Source organism: Emydura macquarii, unplaced genomic scaffold (genome assembly GCF_026122565.2).
Source record: "Emydura macquarii macquarii isolate MOO-44397 ecotype Brisbane River unplaced genomic scaffold, CSIRO-AGI_Emac_v2 contig_1045, whole genome shotgun sequence".
NCBI classification, from domain to species: domain Eukaryota; kingdom Metazoa; phylum Chordata; order Testudines; family Chelidae; genus Emydura; species Emydura macquarii.
Window position 1 is genome coordinate 4,240,802 of NW_027131182.1, and position 24,594 is coordinate 4,265,395.

The following is a 24,594-nucleotide window of genomic DNA, read 5'->3' on the forward strand; positions in this document are numbered from 1 at the left end:
CATCCATTGGTTGCATTCTCAGCATCCACATAAAGAAGCAACATCATCTCCTTTTTTTTTTTATCTCCCGCTATTAGATAAATGTGGTTAATGCTATTTGTTCCTGTAGTGTAACTGATGAAGGTTCACAGAAATCATAGACAGAAAATATTTAGTCCAACTCCCTGACAATGCAGGATTGCTCTCTATGGTGCATTGACTAGTGTTTTTGTCCCGTCTAGTTTTAAAAGTTCCAAATTATCAGGTTTCCCAACACATTAATTGAATATATTTTATGTTGCAGGTAGATACCTTTCTGGGTTAGTCAAAGACCAACATACAGATAAACACATGCTCATATCACTGATGCTAAACTTTAAAATGCATTTTTGCACTTATTTTTCCCTAAATTGTCAGACTGCTGTGCAGAAATAGTGGCTCAGAAAATCATTAGCCAGCAGCAGTGAAAACACTTACACACAACAGTCTTGCAAAAAACAAAACTGCAGTTTGAAGCTGTATGCAGTAGAAATAGTGGAAGACAATACTAAATGTGTTCTCCTCTGCAGAAATTAAACAGATTTTGCTTAACAAGGGGGAAGTCTGATGGAGGGAATGTTTTTCCCCCAGACACGAGAGAAACGCCCACTGTGACAGCATTTCATTTGTTTTTTATTGTTAACTGTTTTCAAGGCACAATTTTAAATGGAGATTCATTTGGAAGAATCCTATAGAATTTAACAGAGATAAAATTGATAGGGGATCAATAGGAATTACTACTAAAAAAGAGCCCTATTGGATTTAATGGAGAATGAGACCCTTTTAATAGGCTTTTCACACCATTCAACAAAAATCTATCAAGGACATAATTCTTTATTACATTTTATAGGATGGTTCAAAACACCTATAGAAAGGATTTCTAATTAATTCTATAGGTGTTTTCCACATATGACATAAGTCAAGATCCCTGAACGAGGGCCATTCATGCACACACACACTCTATTCCCCCATAACCTTTGCTTCTCTGCTCTGTTCCCATTTCCTCTGCCTTTTAAGATTCCGCCTTAAAAAGTCAAGCCTGCTTATGGAAGAAAGGGTCTAACACAAGGAGGAGCCAGAATGGAGTGTCAGAGGCCAAAAGCTACATGGAGAACTTGCCAAGTCCCAGTCTCTCTCCACTTCACTGGCCTGGCTACATTCTGCCACGGTCAGATGATGTGTGAGGAGAGCTGCAAGGCTCCTAGTCTGGCAGGCGGCCTGGTTTGCTCCAAAGACTTCAATGCTGTCATCTTAGCATTTAACCCCCTGATAACCTTGTCCTTTTGAGGCCGGGAGTGAGTTTTTAGGTAAGCGATTTAATACACAGAAGTACAAGCTAATGATGTCTATGAACTGCTCTCCAGCGGTGCTAAGAAGGAAAATTTGCAATGCATTCTGATATTTAAAAGAGTGCATGTACTCAAATAAACAAAGTATAATTTTTTGTTTTTAATCACAAGCTATTGTTTATCCCAGAGACAAATATACAATCCCAGTTACACAGGAAGATTTCTCAATTTCAGATTATAATAGGATGCCAATTTGTAAATAAAGGCAGTTATAAACTGTGTGCTCGAAGGAAGGGGGATGGGTGGGAAAACACAGTCCAGATTTCTCTAGAGAAACCTTCAGAATCCTGCTATCCCATCTGATTTGCAGGGGGAGGGGATGGAATGGGACAGGACTATAGATCCAGCCAAATAATTGTGCTTCTAATGTGAATAGTTCTAGATTTAAAAAAGGTGCTTCTCTCAGGCTGACACAGATACCAGAAGGGATGAAAGTCATAGTGAAACATTCCAGGCTTGTCCGCTATTTCATAATGAAATGTCAGTCAGCTGCACATTGGAGCTTTTGTAGTAAAGATGAATCAAACTTGAACTAAAGTGTTCCATTAAATAAGATGAGCTTCTGAGGTGAAGGGTGAGGGGGTGGGGATAACAAGCACTGTCCTTTTTCTCGATATTGCTTCCTCTCACTTCAGCTTCTGTCTTAAACAAAAGTAAGCATTAACCCAAAATGAAAAGGGGTTCATGACGGTGTCACGCCCTTGCGCATTTCAGAACAGCCTCTTGGAAGGTCTCTAAGTAGCACAACCTGAGGCGTTTTCACACATAAAGGGCCCCATCCAAAACCCGAAAAAGACAACAAAAAAGACTCTTGTTGACTTCCACAGGCTCTGGATCCAGTCCAAAATGAGCATATGTCATCAAAGACACCTCCACTTGGAACTGCAATCTGGGTAACCTATTGGGTCTGATATTTTTATTAATGCTGCTTAATAAAAAGCAACGATGACCAGGACACAAGCCAGATCATCACATTTCCCACATGTAGCAGCAGCTCTGATTTGAGGACTTCTGTTTTTGTGCAGATGCTGAGCTACCCGACATATGCGACTTCAGAGTGCTTGTTACAAATTAAAGCAAACTAATCCTAAACTACACATTTCCTGAAGAAGAGTCAGATCATAATACATTGGAAAAACAGCCTGCGTCCTCTATTTAAGGGAACTCTTTTCCTTTTTATCTACGAGCGTTTGTTTGTGTTTCTGCTAACTGATTTTAAAAGACAGAGGATCCAGGTCAGGACTGCACCGGCAAGATCATCTCCAGTTGACTTGGTGGGACATTTCTTAAGCAAGGAATACTGAAATGGGCCAGAGAGAGGGACAGCAAGCAAAGGACAGAGACAAAAAAGAAAAACCCCAAACCAAAATGAGAGAGAGACAGAGACTAAAAGGAGAGGGAGAAAGACAGACTGAGTGTGGGGGGGGAGAGAGAGAGAAAGAGAGAGAGGACTGGTGTGTTTTTCCTTTGGAGTAAAGGATTAACCGATATTGCAGTAAAATTGAGCCAAGCCGCATGTAGACTCCATGGGCTTCTCTGTTCGGATTTTAACCTCTAGGAATATATATATTTTTAAAGCAATGTTAACTAGGTCCCAGAGGTTTAGTGTGGCCGTGCTGTCAGGGTTCCCTCCTCCCCTTTCCCAAACCTCACCCCCACCCACTCTCAGCCTGGCTCCTTTTAAAGTGCCACATACAACATGAAAGGGCAGCACCAGTGAATTAAAGGTCACCTCTGTGCATTTCAGGAGGAACCAGTCCCTTTGTGAAGACCCCCACGGGATTACGTTTTCACATTCAGCTCCTTTTTTTTTTTTTCTTCCCTTGCCAAAAGAATCAAGTCCCTGGCTCCAGGCTCCCGACCTTCCTCCCACCCCGAACTGAGCCCCATTCATTAAGCTGGCTCACTGCAGCGCAGCCTAGGCCAGGAAGAAAAACAGAAAACAGAGCAAGTGAAAGAGAGGCTCAGATTGGTTATTTCAAGGGGGAAACACTTGCAGAAGCTCTTAGTATTTTACCTTCATCATTCCACACTGGTCACCCTCCCACATCCTCTCAGCTCTGCTATCCCAGTACCTCTGCCATTCATCCGTGAAATTGCCCTCTGCCTCGTGAAGAAAAACGAAATATTCATAGCTGAAACGGAGACTCCTTAAAAGAAAGGATCCGGCTTTCTGCATTCTTCAGGAGAACCAGAGGAGCATTTTTAATGCACAGCTTCCCTTTTATTATCGTTCTTGCAACATCCCAGTCTCTGAAGATGCCATGGCACTCCCCCCCCCCCCCCCATGGGAATAGGGGGACTAACCCCGTTGTCCTGGCCCCATTCTCAAATTTCATCTGTGGTGACTGCATTCTGCTTTCCTAAATCCCACCTTTTTACCTTCCACTGATTCAGTCTTCATTTCCCTGTCCTGCAACTGCTGTGTGATTAGTGTGGCTGAGCCCTGTTTAACAGCTGCCAAGTTCCACCCCAGAGGTGGCTGCTCTTCAGTGGTGGCCAGAGTGACTCCTCGTGTAAGGGCCTCCGGAGCCCAAGGTGCTGCAGAAAAGCACAGTCCGTATCCATTTAATCCCAATGCTCTGCAGTTGAGCAGTCAGAACAATCTAATCAGCTGCAAGGCAATTTAGGGCTTCTATTAATCCAGCGAAACATCCTTTTGGGATAAGTCATAAAAGAGTCCATATAACTCACGAGTTCTAAAGAGTGAAAAGATGAGAGGATATGCTTTATGTATGGCATCTGTGAACCATTGTCTGTTTAAACGGAGATAAGATACAGCTTTTCCCTTCAGACAGAAATAAAACACTCCAAGTGCACCTTGACAATAGCTCATTAAAGCCCTGTTCAAACACACTGTTCTGCTACCAAAGTTTGTAGAAAAAGAAAAGAGAAAATTAGCTTTAGAGAATTGCTGCAAACTGCAGTTTATATTCCTTGCTTGACTGGCTCTCTCCAGTTGGGAATTTTCAGAGCTGCACTTCTGTGTGTGGAACCGAGTTGCCAGTAAATCAGACCAAATTCAAAACAAATGCTCTTTCATGTGGAGGCATTCGGCTTTGTTTCATGGCTTGTGTAGCTAACCGTATCCCTTCATGAGTCAACACTCCTATCAGCTCATTAAACTAAATGGCTACAATTACACTGGTGGGGAGAAAAGAGACGTTAATGATCTTAAAAGTTTCCCCTGTTTGGGGGGAAGGAGGTGGAAAACTTTTGAGAATCCAAGAAAAAAAAATACACCCCAAAAGGAACACTGCCTTCTTCTGGGGGTTGCGGAAGAGAATGTATTAATGAACCTTTCCCGTGTAGAGTATCTTCTCCCAGTTCTTGCTGTGCTGTGAAATTAAATTTCCCCAGCGAGCTCCTTAAGAAGGCATTCACAGGCAAGCTAGGTTATTTCCTGCAGCCCAAACCCCCCCCTCCCTCTGTCCCTTCAGGAGCAGACTAGACAGACGAGATGTTATCAATAACACAAACCTTTCAGAAAGCCCCCTTTTAAAAGCTAGTACTTCCTTTACTTATTTCATGTGGTATCCTGTGGAACCCAACCCCTCCCCACTCACCCCACATATTTCACCAGGAGAAATAATGATCTAACAACATCCTTATTGTATTGTTTTCCTTCTTGTTTCTTTTCTCTTTCCAGCCTCTCTCCTCCAACCCTTTTTCTTCCCCTTTTCTTCCCTAAAGTTATAGCCACCAATAGCCAAAAAACAAAACAAAACAAAAAAAGAGAGACCAACCACAAGTTGCCCTTTCCCCCCTCCTTTGATTAATTCTCATTAGGGCCTTTGAACAAACAATATGCTTCCCTCTCAAATAACAGGCAGGGTATATATTACACTGCAAGAAAAACAAACAAGGCTCACTTAAAGACATCCACATCAAATGCAATTCCTGGAGAGATCACACACACATACACACACACACACACACAAAAAGAAGAAGCAGCAACCAGAAACCTACATATTTCCAAAATTCCAGTCAAAGGGGAATGAATTGAGTAAATGCTCCACAAATAATAAACCAATGAGACTCACTGCTAAAGAAAAGTACCTTCCAACACACACTAGACCATGCACGTACATATTTTCAGATGAATTATGGTTAGTGATCAGACATTCAAGCCATAGTATTAGTATTTAGGTCTAAGCCATGCCTCTTGAAAGGCAGAGCTGTACTGGGGAAAGAAAGGCGGTGAATAAGGTATTATACCTTTGAACGGCCTGATTTGCAGCTCTCATTGAAGTCCCCCACTGTGGAGATACAGTACTTCTTAAAATTAGGCCAAAAAGGTCTTCTGGGTGCTGAAAGCAGCATCCTAGGAAATGCTCTTTCATGCACCTGTACAGAAGGTGCAGTCAAACGTTCTCCCTCAACACGGCAATCCTTGTGCACAGAGAGGTGCTGTATCCACCCCAACAGATCCCCCTGGGATTGCGATCATGCCATGTTACAGGCCAGCCACCCTGCTGTGTTCCCCGGATATGAGAGCCTGACTGTACCTACCTGCCCCTTGTGCCTGGCCTCCCCTGTGCCCTCTCTCTCACCCTGCCAGTCCCATGCGCAAGGAGATATAATTTAGCCCCTGATATGTAAAATGCGTATACAGTTGCCCTAATATTTCTCACCTGATTGCAGGCAAACAGTGCTTAGTACCATACAAGAACACAATGGCTGGAATGGAAAACACCTACTTCATCAGTTGTCCCCATGTAAGGGTATAATAAACTCCACCCAATGCCATTATTGAATGGACAGCCAGAAGGCTGAACAGAAACTAGTTACCCTAACCAAACAAAAACTCCCCAGATTCAAGACCACTAGTCAAATACTCTTCTCCTTATCTATACAATTAGCCCCACTGAAACCAAAGGTACCACCTGCGTAAATAAGGCAAAGGCTGGGACTCACCTTGAATCTTTCTATAAGGATACAGTTGTAAATTCACCAGCCCACTTCTCTATAAATAATCTATACCCTTTAGTGAATTACCAACAAAATTCAACTACCCCACCAGGTCCATCCATTCATCCCCAGGTGCCCAACTCCTGTTGAAAACCAGTGGGTGTTGGGAGCCGAATTCTCCCTTCGTCCCCTTTGAAAATTCTAACCTACGGGACCTGTAATCTTATATTGTCCCAGCATCATTCTTTCTTCATTCACAGCCCAAAACCAACAGAAGCTTTGGGTGCACAAGGAATAAAGGGTCCTGAAGGAGTAAAGCATACTACAGATAATGTGACTTACCTGAAAGCCCCGCAGGGGCTAGACAATTAGTTCCCCCTGTTTCAGTGGAGGAAGGCACAGAGTCTGGACAATCTGCTGCAGCAGAGGAAAAAAAATAAGAAATTAGTACATGTTAGTTTCTTAGCAGGCTGTAAACAACCTCAAGAACAGAACACACATTCCAAAGTGTTCAACAGGAAGCTATTACTAATTGTCTGCACAGACACCGCAATTTATCATGATACATCCACCCTAAACTCATCACCCTTGTCTAAACTCTACACTACCACTTACATTACTCAATGCATGCAAAAATTATACAAGGGCTGGAATCTTTTTGTCCAAGTCACAGGTTAATGAAATCAGGTCTGCCATCTTTCAGTAAACGGACTGCGCTCCGAAAGAGTTAAATAGCTGCTTTGTACCTTGAATCTAGTACACAACTAGGTTGGCAAGGCGGAAATATTAAACTGAAAGAAAGAGGAAAAAAAACCACTCCACTTTTGTCACAAATAGTCCAATGTCAACTTTAATCTCTTGTTCCTCTCTTTTTTTGCTAATTTCAATAAGAACTCATATATATTTTCCCTTCCACTGACTGTAAATTACTCTGCTTCCCAGTGGGTTGTGTATGCACCAAAGAGGCCTGACTGGACCAAATTCTCTCCATGCACCACTGAAGGAGTTTTTATGATGAAAGGAATCTGTCTCATTAGCTATTTCTCTTGACATTTAGAGATGTTCAATTCAGGGAGGGGCAAAGTTTGGACCCCAACCGTTTTACTGCAGGTGAACCCACACAAGCAATTTTTAATGACCTATCAAGGAAGATGCAAACATAAGGAAATACTGTGGTTGAAGGCATCTGAAGTCAAGAAAAAAATCTAAACGCACATGCAACCCTCAGGCTCCTGGCAAGTTGCCACAGTTGGTTATGCAAAATTAGGGCACCCCTAAATTGCATCATTTCAGCTATAAACGATCTCTTAAAGCAAGGGCCTCATCACCAATAGGAGAGTTTTTTGTCTCCCGCATATTTTTTTCAAGCACTCACTACTGAAAACCTAAGGGAAAAACATATAATCTCATTTTATCAGAGTAAAGTATAATCCATAACAGGAATATACAGTTTAACAGGATACACTTAATCAAGCTGAAAACAATAGGGGAGACAGGAAATAGATTTACTTGTGAAATACTGTATACCACACACTTTCTAAATGTTTTGTAGTGTTTTCTATGTTCCAAAGAAATATGCTTTTTTTTTTAACCCTGTCCACACTTGCATATTTGACCAGAAGATTCCCTTGTATCTTTCTTCCCTTGAGCTCACTTCCAAATGCTTTGGTGATGCTTTCCCTCAACACACGCACACCTTTCTGCAGGTGTAAAAAAAACTATGGTACTGGAGTGTACTACAGACTAGTGCTTCATATTCAGCTCTAATTTGCCCCTAGATAGATGAACATGTTGCACTCCCACTTTGGAGTCAATGCGAGCCTTGTGCCATACATCAAAAAGCCATAATTTGCCCTTACATGTCATTTTGCTCTAGGGTCAAATATAACCAGATTCTTCGGCTAGCAATCCAGACAGACATTTTTAAGTAACTTGGGATCTATTCCTCAAGACTGCGGGGGACAGTCATAGCAATATGTCCACTTCTTCTAACTTGAAAAACATAATCCTAATCATAAAATTGCTGTGGAGGAACTGTAATCCTAAAGAATTCAAACACAAAGAACAGCTTTCTGTTTCTTCATTAAGGATGCACACATTAAAAATAAGGCTACATTCAGCTCCTCCTTAAAGCCTGGACCCTTCGTCTCAGCATAGCCCTGCAGGCTGATGAAGTATCACAGCATAGTTTCATTTAGTCCCTCTCCAGACTTCAACTGATTCCTCTCATTTAAACGGAGAACAGCACTGGCTCATAGGCCTCACTTTAAAATAAGCCATTACTGAATGTATTGATGATCTGCTTACATCCCATCCTGGGAAAGTGACCAGGCATAGGCTATGCTAAAGGCATGATGAGTCTTTCATGTTCTTTGCATTAACCCTTGGCTAGTGGAGCCTGGCACACACAGCATCATTCAGGCCTCATTCAAGCATTCTGGCTTGTCATTTTTTTTGTACCAGTGAAATGCTCCAAGACTGAGAGGTTCATTTGATGTTGCTACATGTTAACCCTTTCACCACAGACTTCTTTGTAAAGTGAGCCATTTTCAAGGGGCATGAAATCATGTTTTTCACATCAACAGTGCAATGACATGGGGCCTGGCCCTGAGAAGTGCCCAGTTGTCTCCTGCGAATTAAAATCAACAACACTTGCGGACCACGAGCTTCTTGCAGTGCCGGGCCCTCAATGCTTAGCCTGAGTAGGGTTTTTCTGCATCCTAGCCTGAGTAGTTTTTTTTGTTTTTGTTTTGTTTTGCATCCTAATATGCAGGGGACAGACATAGGAGAGATCTTAACTCTTCCCCTGCAAACAGAAGCTAGTGGACTCGACCATCCAGTCTAGTGCCCACACTATATACTCTCTCATGCAGGGGGGAGGGTTTGGAGTTCGAGCCAGAGCTAAGCTACCCTGGAGTTAGGTCATGCTCTTCCCCTAAGGAACGTGGGGGGGGAGGGGGGAAGCACCTCGTATTGCTCTTGAGAGACCTCCTCTGGCCAGGAATGGCAGTGACTGCCTCCAGAAGGGGTAAAGACAGGTCAGCCTGATACAGCTTTTGTGGGGGTGAGAGGGAAATAAGAGAGAAGGGATCCTAGGACCTTTAATATGCACTGTTAAATGGCAGGCCCCGCCACCTTCACAAACTCAACCACCAGAACGTGTATAAATGAGCGGTGAGCCAGGAGAGCGTTCTGCGTAGTAACACGCACGTGAGGCCACATGTATCCCTCTGGCACTCGCAACGCTTTCCCCCAGCATAGCCACAAGTGGTAGAGTTTGGAAAAGAGTCCGGGTTCCCCAACTCCTGGATGCAAACCATGGAGATGCGTTTCGCTCTGCTAAGGCTCATCAGCATGGAACAGCAACCTGGGGCTTCTGGGTAAACAGTATGCTGCCCTCTCTCCTTTAGAGTTCCTTGTACTGAACCCAGATCACACTACCTCTAAAACTCTGCAGATCTGACCAGTCATGGACATCTCCTGCCACCTCCCATCCCCAATGAGCATTTTCATTTGGGATCTGAATCCACAGTCCTCACACAGGTCAACACTATCATTGAAGCTAATGGGAATGAATGAAGACTGCAGATGCGGGCTCGTAATAAGGACAATACAGTTCACTGCTCTAAGAGAATTAGTGAAAATCATTTAAGTCACAGCAAATCTGCATGTCATTTAGGGCCCTGGAGTCAGGGACTCCTGGACTCTGTTCCCAGATGTCAGTGACTTGCTGCACGGCCTTGGTCAAATCATCTAACGTTCCTGTCTCTTAGCTGACCTATCTGTGCAGCTGTTGTATTAATACGTAGATAACTTACAGGGGTGCTAGGAGACTTCATTCCTGTTTATCAAAGCTTTTAGATACTTGCGTGAGCCGTGCTAGGTAAAGGCCTGATCCTGCAAGCCTTTCTCAGGCATAAGTCCCACTAACTTCAATTGGAGTTGTGTGTGTGTGAAGGATTGCAGGAGCTAGCCAGAAGTGCGTAAGTATTGTTATTGGTACTACCATGCTTTATGCCAATGTGAGATATCGTGTTCACTGTTAGATACACTGCTCCTTAGCAGTATCTGCAGAGTTCTTCTAGACAATCGAGGTATAAATGGAAACACCTTTGCTAACCATTTTAACTGTGCTAGTCAAATGGCTTCTCCATTTGCTCAGAAAAATTCCAGTAAGTGCATGGAGACTGGACAGTCCACTATATTCTCTTCCTATTTCCTCAAAGGTGGAGGACAGGACTTCTACTTGCTTAAAATGGTTCAGATTTGAACACCTTTCCATTGTAAGCTAATATTCCTCTTTTTCACCGAACCAGACTCAGGCAAATAATATTCGCCACAATGCTTGGAAATGTAGGAATGTGAGAAACCTAGGATCCCAGCACGGTTCTGTCTGCCACAAGAGATAGCAATGATATACAGACAGAGAGTTCTCTATCTCATTCTCTGGACAACAGCTTTGATTAAAGAGGAAGCAAAAAAAAAAAAAAAGGTCAGCAGTTGTAACCACCACCTGCAATGACAGACTTATAGACTTCTGTTTGTCTTTGTCATTGTTCCATGTATTACATTATTCTGAGTTGAACTGCCAAACAGAATTTTTTTTTTTTAAATTAAACTTTTTGGTGAGTAACCCGTTGTTTTTGAGTTTCCGATTGGCAGCATTAATCACTTCCTATTGGCTGATACGAAGAACTTTTCCTTTCGAAATGGCACATTCATGTTCTGCGGCTTTTCTGTTTACACACATTTTGCTACCTTATGTCAACACTTACTAATGAATAAATATATCACTCCACTAACTGAAAATAAGGTCCTGGCAAAGGTAGATTGGATGTTTAAACCTTGTTAATAGATTTATTCTAACATCCTTCCAGGAAACTGTAGCCAATCATTAACCCTTTTTTCCTATAGCTCTATGTTGGCTGCTATCCTCCTGAATCCTTTACAAATTAATTTATGCCCTACCCACAGGTCATTATTAGTCAAATATACAAATCAATGCATGTGAAGGTTCCATGGGACCATTTCGTTATCCATTTGAGAATCTGTCTAAGTGATAACACTCTTTCTCTAATAACAAAATTCTTCAGTAGACCCTTTGCCTGTGTCAAGAAGCAATCCTTTAAAATCCAAGCAACTAGTACACATAAGTAGCACTTGTAAGAGATGCAGGACATAACAATATCTACTCATTAATTAGTAAACCTTTGCCTGATGATTTTTAATGCACAGGCCAAATATTATACGCTTTGTGACCCATTCATGTATTAAACAGCTGTGCCTGTGTTTCCACATGGCACAGAGAAAACTCCTTATGTTAATCAGAGTTTTCAGCGGAAAAAATGGACCTTGTTGTAAAATTCCAGTACTGAAAGACACTCAGTACTTTCCTATATGGTGCTAAGCACCTTAACCTCAATGGGAGTTGACATCACAAGAGATACTCAGCTAGATGGGGCCCAAGCCCATATCCCAGTTTTCTAAAGCATCCTCATAACCTACAACAACCCTTCCCCTCTCCTCCCCCCACCTCCTTTGTTAAGAGCACTTACCAAAGGATATTTTAAAATGAAAGGAGGAACTCATCAGGAAAGGCGCTCGGGGTTTTAACACTGTTTGAACTCCAGAAGTTAGCCTGCCCCACCAAACTGAATCGCCATAATGTTAGAAAATCAGCTCTTTTAGAAAAACAGCCCTGAAACTGGTTTCCAAGAACACATCTATTTTAAACTCCCTTTTGAAAAGTAAAGTGCTACGTTAATGTGTTGCATGACTTCAGGACACAACCAAAAAGACAGCTGTGCTACAATCAATACTTTAGGTCCATTCAGCTATGAAGGGGGTCGGTGGAACTCCATACCTCCCTCACTTCATCCCCATATCCGATTCTCACTAAACCTCTCTCTTTCCACAATGCCCGTCCTATTTATCTAACACAGGGTAAAAGCTTGCTGCCAACCAGGAGTTTATGCAGACAACCGCAACAGAGCTTGGTGCCAGCCTCAAATGGGCTTCTGCCCTGGCACTGCGCCAGTCAATTACAAGCAACAGGCATGAAGAGCTGTGTTAGAAACTTTTCCCTCCCCCTCCGTATTTTTTTTAATTTGAGAATGCTTAATTACAGGTGATTTGTTTTAAAAGGGAGGGTTTATACAATCACATTTGCCAACACTTATTTGGATCCTTATTCATCAAACATTAATTTTCCTAGAATCCTTTGCTGTACACCCTCTACCAATCTAAGTTCCTTAGAATTCAAATGTAGGGAGTTGACAAGTCATGCACTTCCCATTTACAACTTAAAATTGTGACCTATATTAGGAAGACTTTCTACTTCTTGAAGGTGTTCGTTAATTGAAAGTTGGCAAAACTTCCTGACTCACATTACTTTTCTGTGCATACCCATCCTGAGTTTTCAAGTTACTTGATACATGCCCATCTACAAAGGCAACAATGCAACTGGACTATCTACTATAGCTTCTGGGTTTTAAAACGAGAATTTTTCTTAGCCAAATCATATATTAAATCCTTTGGGGTGGTGAAGGAGCAAAAATCCTACAGAAACGGCCAAAAGGTGAAATGCATGAGAAGTATAACAAAGGAAGGAGACAGTCCCCCTGAGAAAGGCATGTTTTCCCTTTTTATCTGAAGACAGTAGCCTACTTTTAAAAGGTCTACTTACCAGTTGGTTTGAGAAAATCCATTGGATATCTGGAGTAGGGTGGAGGGGGAGACTCTGGAATTAGAAAAGTACAGAGAAAATAAAGGCAGAGCCATGAGAAAAAAAAAAAGATAGGAACTTATGATAACAGTGGCATTCTTTTAGCAAAACTGTTTGTCTTAGCTCTGGGGGTTGGAGGCAGGGCAGCTAGGCGGTGATTGCCTTGATATTTAGCTGTCAGATAAACAAAAGGGGCCGCCTGGCGCCAGTCTCCCTGCTATCTGCTACTCTGGCTGTCTGATCAGGGCCTCCTTGGCTCGGCTAAAACACTCCAGCACTGGAAATCACCAACTGATCCAGACTGCCAGATAATCCTTGCTAGCTGCAAACACATTTAACATTTCACAGAAAAGGGAAAAAGGACAAGAAAAATAATCAAGTGCTGCCATTTACCTCTCCCTCCCCCCAGCCCCCAATTCTACCCACTACTCAGAACTGGATGATTTCTATTCGACACCAACTAAGCAAAGTTTGCAAGTAATCGCAATGTTTAAAGACCGGTGGTGGGGGGGATGCAAATCAGGGATTACACTTTTAGGCCACCTGGGAGGTAACATGGGAGTTAAACATGCCCCCCAAACCCATTTCCATTAACAAAAAATTATGTGGCATTTGAAAACTCTCTTTGTTGCCACTGGCCGATCAAACGCTGTGAAAGTTTTCTGGCTCTTATTTGGAAAGCGCAGTCTGCTGCCTGGAGGAGACCGGGAAAGCATGCTTGCAGCTGACAAATGGAACCCATGAATTATGCGCTCTCTTGTTCAGGGGGTGGAATTTTGTGAACCACTAACTTCCAATATTGGGTTGCTTTGTAAATCCCAGACTGGCTGGAAACTCTGTTAAACATAAAGATCAAGGAATTTATTTTCTAAAGCAAAGCAGATATAGATTGTGCACGCATGACTTCACCGGGAGCTCCCTGCACAATCAGCCCGGCAGAAGGCAAAATTATCTTCTAAATATCATCTTCCGGAAGGGTTCAGGGCACCTGAACACTTACACATTTCCCTACCTTTTTTTTTTTTTTTTTGCACACAGCCTTTTCCATAAACACAGCCGTGAAACGCATCTCCCCCCCCTCCCCCTTTTATTTTTAACTGCAGCTATGAATTGACAAAAAGAAAAACCTACTGTGTCTTCCAAGCAAGGAGGCTGGAAAAAATTGCAACCCCTTACTCAGGCCAACACTTCCATCGGATTACGTGGGCATGTTGTCAGAGCTGGGAGACTCGGCCATTGTGTGTCACACAACACAGACAATACAGTTGATCATCTGGCCATCCTCAGAACCGATTTTGTTTCCTCCCCCCCGCCCCATTTTTCTGTTCCTACAACAGTCCCCCCCCGCCACCCCTACACACCCATCCCACCACCCGTGCACACGCCTTCCGCCGTACCTAGCTCACAGAGCCTGCTGAGGTGGTGCGGATTGCAGCAGACCAACTCCGGGTGAGTCTTCCCGTAAGATTCACAGCAACATAACCGCTTGACTTCCGAGCAGTGCCTGAGATCGGGCCACCTGAACACCTTGCACAAGAGCAAGGGGAGCGAGTACCAGTGCTGCCCCAGCCGGGAGTCCACCCTGCCCGGCAGGAGGAGGCAGGGGGTCCGCGTGGCCCCTCGGGACTCCACCGCTTGCACGAGCCCCTCCAGCTGTTTCTCCTTCAGCTTCTTCAGCACCGCCTGGGTCAGCGCTTTCAATTCCGCCTCCGAGCCGAGGTGAGCCTTGGTGATCTTCCCCGACTTGCCCATGCAACAGCCCCGGCCGCCTCCAACCCCATGCGCCCGGCTGTCCGCTGCCGCTTCCCCGGGCTCGCCGCTTTCCTCCTCCTCCTCGCCGCCGGGCGCACGGCTCCGCCAGAGTCGCCGGACGAGCACCGATCGTTTGGTCCTGAACATGCGGGACGAGAAGAAGGTTCCCCGGCTAAAAAACGAGCATGTCGTCCGCAAATCATGAAGAATCCGGGATCCGAGTCCAGGCAGCCAACACAAGCAGCCTGAAATGATAGGGCTGGAGGGGGGCGGCGGCGGTGGACGAGCCGAAGCAATCTGTAACATACGCCAGTCTCTTGCAGGGTTGGGGCTTCTTCTCTGTCTCCCTTCAATCCTTCAGATCCGCTGGAAACCCGGCAGTTTGTCTGTCTAAAGTGTGTATCTGGGTTTAGGATTTCCCCAGCCAACCTCTCTGGATAGGAACCGGGGGGAATATCAACGAAAAGGTCTGTGTGGGGGGGAAGGGGGGGCCAATGTTCAGTATAAAAGACTTGCAGAAAACGTGCCCCCCCAAAAAAAACCAGAAATAAGGGGAGAGCAGATCTACTTGCGCTGCGGGTCTGTCAAAGCGGTGGCAAGAGCTTCAGATCACATCTGGCTTCCGAGGAGGAGGAGGAGGAGGGGGGTGGTTTCAAATAAAAAAAGAAATCATAAGGGTCTTCCGCACCCACCCCAAAAATGTTGTTGCAAAAACCAAGGCACGGGATTGAAAAATAAAACCCCAAAGCCACCTAGTTCCTTAGTAATGAAATATCCACAGATTCCATCCAAAAGGAAGGGTTGGGGGTTTTTTTTGGGGGGGGGGGAACTAAGGGGAGAAAGGAATTTCTACAAGGGGGGGGGGGTTTGTACAAAAAAAAAAAAAAAAAAAAAAAAAAAAAGCCAAAATAAGGTAGAATTAAAAACCCAACCTAGACAGCGGCCGTTCTAATGCATAATCAAAACAGGGTGACAAATGTTTAAGAAAAATAAAAATGCATCCACGAGTGTTACATCCTTTGAAAAAAAAGCAGAAAACCGAAGCCCAACTCCGTCCTGGTGGTGTTTGCCTTCTTCTGCCCCAAGGTTTTAATCCACACACACACACACACACACACACACAATCCTCGAGGCGGCTGCTAATGTAGATGGAGTGAAATACAAGGAAAGTGGGAGTCCGTCAGTCCGTCCGTCCGTCCGAAAGGCTCGCTCGCTCGCTGCGCTCGCTCTGCCTGGCTGTCTTTCCCACAGCCCAGGAGCAGGTAGGGACAGTTTTTAAAACACACTGGGCCCCCACCTCTCCTCCCACCCAACCCTTAAAAAGGAGGAGGGGGGGGGCAGGCCGGCCTGCTGGGTGAGAAGTGGCAGGGGATGATCCGCTGATGACAGGCGCCGGAGCGATCACCAGCCCCCCGCTCTCTCCAGGCAGTGCGAACGCAGCCCTGGGCTCGTCTTCCTCCGCTCCTGGCGGCGGGCAGCTCCCCTCCTCCAAGGCAGCCGCTGCAGCCCTCGCATCGGCTCCCCCCGCACACAGCAACCACCACAACAAAAAGCAGCAGCTCCTTGCGCTCGGCTCGGCTTTCTTCTCTCTTTTTTTTTCCCCCCTCCTTCCTTCCTTCCTTCCCAGCGATCGCAGGGCAGAAGATCCCGTCTCTGCCCCCCACACACCCCTTCTTCTTCTTCTTCTTCTTCCTTGCCTTCTCCTCCGGAGGCCTGCGAAGACGGAGCGGGGGGGGGGAAGGGAGGCTCCGAAGCGAGCTGGCTATTACCTAGCAGTGCCCATGTCTCTCTGCGTCTGGCTCCTGCCGCCCGCCAGCTCGCCTCCCTCCAGCCAGCCAACAACCTCCGTCCTCTCTCCCCCCACCCCCGCCCCTCTCTCCTTCCTCCGCCGCTTTGCCTCCACGGTGACTCGCTGTGCGCAGTATCACTGCCCAGCCCCGGCCCCCAATCACGTGGGCGTCTAGACACCCTGTCGCTTTAAAAAAAAAAAAAAGTGATTGTGTTGCGCAAACAACAGATCGGGTTTCTAAAAGCTATTTTTTTTATTTCTGAAGTCTGGAGGGAGAGAGAGGCAGGGGAGGGGAAGTGTCTAGAACTCACATCATATTCAACGAAGACATCAATTGTCTCTGCTGGGGGGGGGGTGTTTTCTTTTTCTTTAAACATGATCGAGATACAGTGCACCAAGGAAGTAATTGCTCATGGAGATTAACTCAAGAGGATATTTAGCAGTGAGATGTTGCTGTGGGGGGTAGCTGGATAGAGTGAGGGGGGAGGGCTTGTGTTGACATGGTTGGCATTCGCATTCAAAAAGAGGTTGCCGTCTCATTCTTGACATTTTTTTTTTGTTTTTCTGAACGCTAGATTATGACTGTTATTTGTGGCTCCTTTTGCATTTGAAGTGAGGGGAGGGGTTTGTTTTTAGGAGGGTGCAGGTGGAGCACAAGGTTGGGCCCCTCATGAAGAAAAATATATAATAAATATAAGAGGGTCTTGCATAAAGGATGCAAAAGATGCTTTTCAGAGGAGTAATAAAAGGGGGTTTAGAAAACACACAGAAAAAGTCAGACCTCAATCCTGGAATCAGATTGTTTAGTGTGGATCCCTGTGACTGCCAAAGGCAGGCCCCTGTCTGACTGCAGGATGGAGGTGTATGCCTAAGGGGTGTGTTAAATAAATAAATAAATAAATAAATAAATGCCATCGTAAATAGCAAATGTTAGAAAATATCTATGAACTAAACCAACAGTTACAGTTAATTTGTATAGTCAAAGACATGATGAAAGGTAACTAAAACATTTCACACTTGCAGAGCATTTGTCCTCAAGGCTCTCAATGGTGGGTACCCCTTCTTACAGGTGAGGAAAATGAGCCATAGATATTGATAAAACATCATAGCAGCACTTTGCACTATATAGTGCCTTGCTTCAAAGGATCTATGAAGCACCCCTATGGAAGTCAGCATTATTATGCCAGGTTTTCAGAGGGGTAAACTGAGACACACCGGTTAAGTGACTTGTATGCGATGACACAGCACTCTGTAAAAGAGCTGGAAAGGCAGCCCAGATCTCCTAGTGCTGTGCTTTAATCCTGAGAATCCCAACCCTGCAAACATTGACACAGGTAAGTAGTCCTTCGGATTTAATAAGATTATTCATATGCATAAGTGTTGCCAGAGTCCAGGCCAAGACCAACAAGGGAGTTGCTTAAGGTCATACAGTGAGTCAGTTGCAGAGCTGGAAACAGACCCATGTCTCTGAAATCACATGTTCTGATCACTAGCTGCTATAAACAAATGTAATTCCAAAGTAATTACAGTGAAATAAACAAGACGAAACCCATACAATACAGAAAGCCCAGGAGTTATTATTCTAAGAAGTCCCAGAATGTACATACTGTAGATGCACTGTGTTGCTGGAATTGACTTTTCCAGGTGCTTTGAATGTACAAGGAATCCAAGATCAGATGTAGGCTCTGATCCTGCAAACACATGCGTCAGTACTCAATAGACTACTCAATAGACCAATGAGACTATGCACATGCATAAAAGTTGTTTGTGTGATTGGCAGGATCAAGGCCTACAGTAGTTAGAAGCCAGGTCTTTAGGGCTGGCTTGCAAAATTTTAGTGAAAACATACCATCCTGGGAATAAAATCTACTCACTTATCCTTTGTCCATGTGATTGCTGAGAATAAAAGACAAATATTTTATTTGTCTATTTTTATTTGCTCAGGGCATGTGGGTGAAGAATTTATCAAGGCTGATTTAGGGCTTTATGGGGGAAATAATGGGAGAATAGACATCCGAAATTTCACCTTGATCTCAGCTGGACTGTCTTTTTGTTCTGTGTTTGTACAGAGCTCAGCAGGTTCCATGACTACAGCTCCAAGGTGCTACAGTAATACAAATAAATAATAATGATAATACCATTTTCCAGGTGTAAACGTAAGCTTACTTAACAAGTGGGCCACCACATTCTGCAATTTCTGAAACATGTAGCCCCACGTAGAATGCATTGCAGTAATCAAACCTTGAAGTGACAAAGGATTAATGGCCAGACAGAACAGCCAGGGTATCAGCTTTTAGGTTTGCTGCACTCTCTAGTACAGTGTAATCCCTCCCCCCCCCCTTTTTTTTTTTTTAAATGGTCACTTTGGAGACTTGAAAAATTGAAAATAAATTAATTTCTTTCTTCTAATATCTCTTTCACAAGCCTTAGAGATGACCTTTTATTTTTAAGCTGTTTCCTCTTTTTATTACAGCAATGTATAGAATTTCAAAACCTTTTATCAGTGTGATATATCCTAGACAATGAAGGAGAGTTACTTTCCCTCTCTTCAGCCAATATTGAAAGAACAAATTAGATTAGACACACCTGTTACCACATGTATTACATTCTTTTTTATGTTAAAAGCTATCATAAATAAGGTGTATTCAAATAATGTGTTCACAGTGAGTGAGTATAATCTCTTTTGTAATCATCACATTTTCTATTGTGACTTATGCTTGCATTATTAGTTATTTGGTGATAGTAATCCAGACACTACTATATGTACAAATCAGAGTGACGAGAATATTAATTAGCAATATGCCCTGACAGGACAGTGTGGTCCCATGGACAGAGCACAAGACTGGAACTCAGATGACTTGGGTACTTCGTCTGGCTCTGCTACTGACTCACTATGTGACATAGGGCAAATCACTTTGCCATTAGCTTTAGTAGGAGCCTCAACTTTTCCATACCTCAGTTTCCCCATCTGTGAAATAGGAATACAAATAAATACTTGTCATCCTTTGTAAAGTACCTTGAGCTCTGCAGGTGAAAATTCTTATATCATTTGGAACAAATTGACTATTTAATTATCCCTGTATTGCTTAATTAAATGTCACGAAGAAAAAGTTTAAATTCATAACCTGTTAATATTTGCAAATATTCTGTGTTTTTTAACTTAACTTTTTCACTATTTATCTTAAAAACAGTGTTTTCACCCTCACGTTATACCGCTTCCAATGATCAGTTCTATGTCTTATTTTTCTTGAAACCTAGATTTATGTATCCTTGTGGAAGTGGACAGGTGTCTGAAATGGAAGGAATAAAAAAGTGTGTTCTCTTTTTTTGGAACAATTACTGTATGAAATCTGATTTGTTAGGACAAACCTAATGTATTTAAGTCACACAAATAGGTCCATAAAGTCACAGTGTATGTTAATATTGATTATGCCAAGGTCTTACTGTATTTGCACATTGGTAAGTAGATGTGAACCGAATATCTCCTCTGCTAGAAGATGGGGCAATCAGGAAGCAAGGTAACATGTTGAAATACCGGAGAAATGACAAGTGATATTCAGATAATTGTAGTGGGGTCATCAACCCGTGTGTCTGCTCAATTTACTCTTGGGAGTGGTCCCCTCATGTGAAACTCAGCTATGATGTAACTCCAGGGAATGGGATGAATTTATCCCATGGACTTTAATGGGCCTATTTGTCTGATTTAAATAAACTGGGTTTGACCTAACAGACAGACACATACATTTCTCAACCATGTAATCTGTAGGTGAGTTTTAATCTTCTTGCCCAACTTACTTTTTCTTCCTCTTGTTAAAAAAAAAAAAAAAAAAAGTAATATGTACATATGAATTAAATCCATCATCAATAATAGGAACACATATATTTGATAATGCAAGTGAAATCAAATCAAAATACAAACTATACCCTTTTTTCAGACACTATTCATATGGAGGTTTCTGGAGACCTCTCTCTTACCCAATTGTCTTTGAAGAGTTAAAGGTGAGTGATAAACTGGAGTTAATTTGCATTGCAATTCAGCATTTGACAGACAGTTGGAGCCAGGGCACTGTTAACCTAATTGCTTTTCTAACAGCACCAGGGTGTGAGATGCAGCAAAGACACACACACACAAAAGATAAAATGAGGTGAGTAAAACCTTTTCCTGACATCATTACCAGACATATGCAAACAAAGATGATCCCTTTTCATGCACGTTCTGTGCTAGGATTGGATCAATAACAAACATGTTTTATTTTTTCTCTTTTGGGAATAGCTCTTGGGGATACCAGTTAAAATAATTAACAATAAGTAAGAAAGAACAAGTCTGTCTGAAAAGAGGAAGGAAGGAAAATGATGGAGATTTCATGTACTCTAGTGTCACTCCATGCAGATTAACAATAGTTAAGATTGTGTCCTTGATTCTGCTATAAACTTTTATTTTCAGGGGCTTGCAAGCAAGGTTCAGAGTTAGCCTGAGTGGGCTAGAATGCCATTTTTGGCACTTTTCAGGTTAGCCCTCAGTCTCTGAAGCTCTTATTAATAGCAAATAGACCTTATGGCTGCAAAGAAAACCTTCTGAACGTGACCTGATGCAACGTTACCTTCCTGAGTCTGCAAGAAAGACAGACAAACAGTTGGTATAAGAGAAGTATGAACCTGCCCTCATTCACCCTCATTGGGTGTTAAATCTGCAGGCTAATATGATAATTTGAATGTTGATGCTGGAAACTACTTGGTTTTTTTTTTGCCTTTTGAGCTAATGTATTTTTATCTAGGCCTTGTCTACACTCATGGTTATGCCAGCAAAACTTTGTCGCTCTGGGATGTGAATAAAACCAGCCCCCTTAGCGATATAAGTTTTGCTGGCATAAGCGCAAGTGCGGACAGTGCTATGTCGGCGGGAGACGCTCACCGTCATAGCAGCCGCCACTCGTTTAGGTGGCTCGATAGGAGAGCTCTCCCGCCAACATAACACAGCTACACTTGCACTTATGCCAGCAAAACTTATATCACTCAAGGGGGTGGTTTTTTTCACACCACTGAACAAAAAGGTTTTGCCGGCATAACCCATAAGTGTAGACAAGACCTAGTGTGGTTGGACACCACAGAAGTTAGAGATGGAAAAGGCCTATTAGGACATTTTATCCATCTACTCAGACTAGTACAAACCTGTCCCATACAGCACCCATACATTGCTAGTATTTTGTCCAGTCTAGCTGCAATTGGCCCAAGCGGACAGAACTATTCTACAACCTCCTATATCTCATCATTGGGGTAGTTTTTCCAGATTGCTCCCCCACACCAGGCTAACTTTTCCTTTCATTAATTTAATCTCATTGCTTCTAATTTTACCCCTGAGCTCTTAGCCCCCAATCCATCAAAGCAATTAAGCATGCATTTAAAGTCAACACACATGCTTAAATCCTTTAGGGCAGTGGTTCTGAACCAGGGGTATGAGTACCCCTGTGGGTACACAGAAGCCTTCCATGGGGTACATCAACTCATCTAGATATTTGCCTAGTTTTACAACGGGCTCTGGAGTTCTGCAACAGGACCGGGTCCCAGAGGACCCGCTGCCATAAGAGCTGGAGTGGGATAAAAATTCAACAAATAATGCTGGAGTGGGTATTGTGGGCTATTGTGGGATGGGAATGGGATTAAAAACATAGCTCTCCCCTGCTGTAAACAACATGAGCGCCCCGGCCAGCAGCCACTGCTCTCCGGCCAATCATTTCTTAAGGCAGCGCTGCCACCAGCAGCAGTGCAAAAGTAAGGATGGCAATATTTATATTCCAATTGATTTATTTTTATGTCTGATTTTGTAAGCAAGTAGTTTTTAGTAAGGAGTCTTGGGTGCGCAAAACAAATCAGACCCCTGAAAGGGGGACAGTAGTCTGGAAAGGTTGAGAACCACTACTTTTGGGGCCTTCTTTGTGTTTGCCTACACACGTTTTGTACTGCTTTAACTATATCAGTTTAGAAGCAGATAAATGGATAAAGCAGTACAGTCCCCCAGTGTGGTTGCAGCTATACCAGTGTAAAGATGCTTATATCAGTATAGCTATTTGCCTTCATTTCTTTAGTTTAAATCTATGGGAATTAACCATCCAGATATAAGTACCTTTATACTGCTATAAGTGTGTCCACAATAAGGGGATTGTACTAAACACAAAACCTGTGCGTAGAAGAACTCTTAAGTAAGCACAGCTAAGGTATAGAGAGGGTATAAGCCATACACTAAGGAAAAGAGAAGGGGATGGTGCAATAGCAGCCTTCAGGGCAAAAGCAGAATGGGGAGAGTTCCACCATCCTTTTATTCCTGATTTTGACCCCTGCTTACAGGATACAAGTCACCTGTGTTTGATAGAGAGCCTTTCATGAAAAGCATATTCCTAAACACTTAAAAAAAAATCAAATAGCAAATGATAGCGGGGGAAGTAGAAATGAAGAGATTTCAGAAAGGAGAGAGTCGATGTGCTGATACCAGTGATGAGCGATAGATGATCAGGGATTTGCAGTGTTGCAGCTGTGTTGGTCCCAGGATATTAGAGAGATAAAGGTGGGTGAGGTAATATCTTTTATTGGACCAACTTCTGTTGGTAAAAGAGGCACGCTTTCAAGCTTACACAGAGCTATTCTTCAGGTCTGAGTACCTTTCCCAGACATGAAGAAGAGCTCTGTATAAGATCAAAAACTTGTCTCTCTTACCAGCAGAAGTTGGTCCAATAAAAGAAATTACCTCCGATAAATAGATAGTCTAAATTCTTCCCTGCATCAACTAGAATGCAGCACCAGAGAAGACCTTGGCTCCATATACATTTTCAGATTAGATGGATAGTCACTGATGTAGAGATACACAGAAGGACAGTTCCAGGTGACAGGTGCTGCTGTTGTACCAACAATAGCAAGAAAGCATAGAAAGAAGTCCAGGTCTAGATGAGTGGAGGATGTTGGGAAAGATGCAGAGAAAGAGAGGGAGAGAAGTTTCTAGGCAGATGTTGGTAGATGGAAAGGGTTCAGAGAAGGACCACAAGTACAATTGCTGTATGGTGATAGACTCAAGATGCGCAAACAAACTGTTTAGCTTAACAAAGAGAAGAGTAAGGAGTGACTTGATCACAGTCTGTAAGTCTCTACATGAAGGAAAGAAATTTGGTAATGGCTTCTTCAGTCTGTTAGACAAAGGTAGAACATAATCCAGTGACTGGAAGTTGCAGCTAGACAAATTCAGAGCTTGTCTACACTTATGCCTGGGCTACACTACAGTTAGGTCAGTGTAAGCATCATCCTAGCTATGGGAGTGTCTTCACTTAAATTTGGCCCCTGACGATGTAAGTGCCTTTCTATGGTGATTTAGTAATGCCACCTCCCCAAGCAGCGAAGAGTCACGGTTGATGTAATTAGGTCGACACAGTGTCAGTGGAGACACTGCTTTGCTTACATCGACTGTTACTGACTTTCAGGAGCCATCCCACAATGACAACACAATGCAATCGATACAAGCACTTCTGGTGAGGACGTGCACCGCCGACGCAAGGAGCCAAATGTGCGCATGCGTGCACAACACACACACACACACTCGATTTAATAACTGAGGTGGCTGTATGCCAACATAAGTTAGGTCGATATAATTTTGTAGTATAGCCATGGCCTTACAACACTGCAGTTGCACTGGTGCAGCTGTGCTGCTCCAGCGCTTAGTGAAGATGCTACCTAAGTTGGCAGGAAAGCTTCTCCCACTGGCATAGGTACTCCACCACCCCGCGAGGCAGTAGCTATGTAGACAGGAGAAGCCCTGCCATTGACATAACACTGTCTACACCAGGAGTTAGGTCGGTATAACTATGTCGCTCAGGGGTGATGTAGTTATACCGACATAAATTGGTATTGCAGGACGAGCCTCAGCTTAGAAATAAAGTGCAATTTTTTAAGAGAGGGTCATTAATCATTGGAACAACTTACATGGGGATGTGGTGAATTCTCCACCACTGGTAATTTTTAAACCAAGATTGTCTGTTTTTCTAAAATATATACTGTGGTTCAAACAGGAA

The 24,594-nt window shown here is 43.3% G+C and overlaps 1 protein-coding gene across 3 annotated transcripts in view; it reads right to left on the bottom strand.

The window, feature by feature from the left end:
- SMAD7 (SMAD family member 7) overlaps positions 1-15,534 on the bottom strand; it is a 39,008-nt gene extending 23,474 nt beyond the window's left edge. The window contains exons 1-3 of one of the 3 annotated variants that reach the window (XM_067545390.1): positions 14,400-15,534; positions 12,964-13,017; positions 6,621-6,692 (exon numbers count right to left, since the gene is read on the bottom strand). In XM_067545390.1, coding sequence (XP_067401491.1) covers positions 6,621-6,692; positions 12,964-13,017; positions 14,400-15,060 — 787 coding nt within the window. In that variant the 5' untranslated portion in view covers positions 15,061-15,534. Of the gene's footprint in view, positions 1-6,620; positions 6,696-12,963; positions 13,018-14,133; positions 14,190-14,399 lie in introns of those variants that run through there. The other 2 variants (XM_067545389.1, XM_067545391.1) reach the window with 2 other exon arrangements.
- Positions 15,535-24,594: the final 9,060 nt, after the last annotated feature.